General features: G+C 48.5%; 2 protein-coding genes across 2 annotated transcripts; both read right to left on the minus strand.

The window, feature by feature from the left end:
• Positions 1-386: 386 nt before the first annotated feature.
• TEOVI_000058800 (uncharacterized protein) lies at positions 387-2,039 on the minus strand (the record flags this gene model as incomplete). Its single annotated transcript, XM_067223972.1, has 1 exon — positions 387-2,039. One exon carries the CDS (start codon positions 2,037-2,039, stop codon positions 387-389), a length of 1,653 nt encoding a protein of 550 aa, XP_067080073.1.
• Positions 2,040-2,670: 631 nt separating this feature from the next.
• TEOVI_000058900 (uncharacterized protein) lies at positions 2,671-3,588 on the minus strand (the record flags this gene model as incomplete). Its single annotated transcript, XM_067223973.1, has 1 exon — positions 2,671-3,588. One exon carries the CDS (start codon positions 3,586-3,588, stop codon positions 2,671-2,673), a length of 918 nt encoding a protein of 305 aa, XP_067080074.1.
• Positions 3,589-3,691: the final 103 nt, after the last annotated feature.

A 3,691-nucleotide genomic window follows, 5' to 3' on the forward strand; every position in this document is an offset into this window, starting at 1 on the left:
GTAGCGAAAGAACAATTGGATGTGTAAGAACGTGCACAACACATTCGGACCCATCAGCAACAAGACCGAAGCCACCCACGCATCCACAACAGCGCTAAAGAAAGACAACAATATTGACAACAAAAAATAAATATAACGAATTATCTGCCCCACTCCTATAACCTATAGCCCTCTACCTTTTCTTCGCTCGCTTGTTTTCTCATCGCTCCATTCCTCTGCTTACATGTAGCGGCACCACCACGGTGCACGCAAAGTATGTACCGCGAGCTACATCCATCAGCTGGTTGCATTGGCACAATATCAGACGTCTATGCACACACACAAAAAAAATTGGAGGGAATGAAGGGGGTACCAAAAAAAAAAAAATAATAATAATAATATAACAATCAAATTCCCCCCGTCCTGCCATCCCCGAAGCGATTAAAGAAGTAATTTCGTGTTTGCACAGCCGTTTTCACTGCATCCGAGGCGCCTTGGGAACCAAACGTCTGGAGAAGCTTCGAAGCGACACGAGGGAGAGACTTGTTTATAACAATGGTTTGGTTATTAACGAGCACGCCCTCATTCACAGGATAATACAGCAGAAAAGAACGAACCTTCACCGTGGAGTCGGATGACATTATGTTTTTTTTTGTTCGCTCCAGCATCAACGCTTTGGCGGGAACCATGCCATCAATCTCCTTGAGATTAAGGAGCACGTTGGAATCTGTTATTTCGCTTACCTTCATTTGAATGGTTATACTATATATAAACCTAATCAAGGTCTTGACCTGCCTAAAAGTGTGTGGGTCATCGCTCGGTTCAAACTTATTTTCACCAGGCTGACAGCTACGCTGATAGTCAAGGCTTGCAACAAGTTCGGGTGTTATGCTGGAAATAGACACACCTGGTAACAAATTCATCGTTTTCACCAAAATAGAGACGTATTTCCGTTGCTCTTCATTAGAATAGACATCTACTCTTGGCACGTTGTTCTCCCCCAACTCATCTCTGAAGCTGGACAGGTTTATCAAGGTGTCGATAATTTTGAGACTATCTTCACTTAAGTTCGTAATCGGACTACAGACGAACCTAAAAAACACATCGCCCTTGTTAAGAACCTCGGAGGCTTCGCATCTCGACAGGAAATCCCACGTATCCGATACGATGTGCGAACGAACCTTGTTCTTTACGTTGACGGCGCGTCCCGTCAACGCCAATATCTGGTAATGCTCCGTTACTTCGGGTGACGGTTCATCCACACCGGACTCATCAGGAGGCGAAAAGGAGCCAGTGTGGCCAAGAGCCTCAAATCGGGGCGAGTTCCAGTTTCTCTCTAGGCCTGGATCGTCGTTAGCACGCACGTTAATGTCTTTGGCGTGGATAACGATGACATCTCTATTCTTAGACGCCTTCTCATTCGCCGCTCGGCAACGCCGGATTGTTGGTATAACCCGTGCCGCCCCCATCTTCAGGAGGGTAGAATTCATCAACCACGCCGCAAAAATCTCTTGGCGCGACATTTCTTCAAGCTCTGCTAGACGAGCAAGTCGCTCTGAAGTGTCCGGAGCTCTCTCTAAGTACTGCAACTGCTCCTTCGAAAGCCACACAGGTCCTCCGAGTCCCCCAGAGGGAGATAGGCACCTGCTGCCAAGGCCGTAACCGTTGCCGACGCGCTCCTCAACCGTAACAAGTGAATCTAACAGACCTATATGAAGAACGTCATCTACGAAGCTGTCAACGTCTCGCTCACTAACCTCATCCAGACCGTTCGTCACCAGGCTTCGACCAACATCATCCCGGGGAGTTAGATTTAAACTGCGCACAGTGTCTGCTAAGGTGGCGTTGAACTCACTAACAGTGTACATGGTCTGATCCATTGGAAAAGTACTGCTTCTGCGGGTTAGACTGAGCATACTGTCCGCATCCCCCCCGGGTCGGTGAACTTCAATATCGAGGGCGGGAAACGTTGAAAACGTAACATTGCGCTTCCGTTGGGGTTTAGAGTTCTCACTATTATCCACCACTGGCATCGCGTTCGCTCCGCAGCAGGATCCCATCAACCGTTAAGAAAAGGGGCAAGCACGCGAGCGGAGCCCTCAAAGACGCGCCTTATGTACACGACGATGTGAAGGGTGGAATACAACCTTAGAAGGGGGAAAGGCTTGTTTTTCCGTCCAAAGTGCCTACGGGGACGAAGGAATGAACTGAATAACCCCAGAAGACGGGCAGAGTCACCAGATCCCGAAGTCCGTGTAGAGGGATGCGACTCTCCAAATAAGTATTCCCTTACAACCATATGAGCAAGCGAAGTATGCGACACGTGTTCACAGAGGACACGTAGACACACATATATAAAGAGGTAGAAAGGAGCATGGGGAAAGCAACAAGTGAAAAAAAAAGTAGATAAAACAGCAATGCCAAATAATGTCAGAACCAACAAAATGGTAGGCAACCGGCGGACCACCAGCCCGCCAAGTAGAAACTCCCCTTGGGAAAGGTAGATGGAAACTTGATCGCGTCACCCCACCTCATATGTGGAACGACAAATACGGCACTGTGCCCGTCTGCTATAATGCATCGTAGCCTGCGGCAACACGTTAATAAGGCTGAAAAACATGAACTTTTGAAACTTCAGAAAACGGGGTGCAAGAGAGTCGAAGGAACGCAGGGTTTAAAGAGATATTTCACTCACAAAACCAAAAGATCTCTGTGAATGCCAAACGGCACATGGCGAATATCGTTACCACTCTCAACGAATACAATTCCCTCGTCCTGCGCATTCAACGACAGCACGTTACGCTGTATGCCTTCAACATGGTATATTCCCCAGGGAAGAATTACCTCACCGGCCACGCCATGCTTCAACCAATCAACACAGGTTGCACGCGCTTTGCGCGCAACTTTCATCTCACGACTTCGGCGCACCGCGGGATGGGAACCGATGCTAGTGATTGGTACGACAGACCCGCTGCCGCAAGCGCCATAGCTTCCACTATGATCATTGTTATCCCCTTCCAACATCAGGGCTTCAACTTCCTCCATGTCGATGTCGGCTTCGTTGCAAAGATTCTTCCCCATAAGGGCAGCCATTTTCGGGCGGAGGTAGCATTCCTGCAGACGAACTGTTTCCAACTCTCTGCTCAGAACATCGTAGTTGACAGCCAGCTCATCACAAATTGTACGAATAGTTTCGTCATTGTACAGTGTGTTTTTCTCAGCCTTCTCAAGCATGGCGGCACGTAACTCCTCACTCCGTGAAATTTGCATGTATTCGTCCATCTGCTGTATTCTTCCCTCCTTGTTATCGCAGATACCTTCCAATAGGATGACGACATTACTGTTCTTTTCCACGGATTCCCTCATGTAATCAAGAACGGCGTCATAAAATTTCACCGATGCCACGTGAAGGGTGGGTATGAAGGTTATGTAAGGCGTTGGCGGTAGCGCTGAGGTGGTATTGGCTGTGACCGGCCCTGTACGGGAAGCCCGAGACGCACCGGAAGGGTGAGCATGCGACGTTGGCAGTGCTGTCACACGCGACCAACGACTACCGGCAGGCAAGACATCATCTATTGGTAAAAGGAGAAATCTAGCCCTCTGAAACATGCCCACGATATATTAACCTACGCGTAGGTGACAGCCCCTATCGGAGGTAAACAACGCGTGAACCAGTGGGGTTGCACCACTTCACCACGCAAAAAAAAAAAAA

Source organism: Trypanosoma equiperdum (genome assembly GCF_001457755.1).
Source record: "Trypanosoma equiperdum strain OVI genome assembly, contig: ctg_204, whole genome shotgun sequence".
In the NCBI taxonomy this organism is placed as follows: Eukaryota; Euglenozoa; class Kinetoplastea; order Trypanosomatida; family Trypanosomatidae; genus Trypanosoma; species Trypanosoma equiperdum.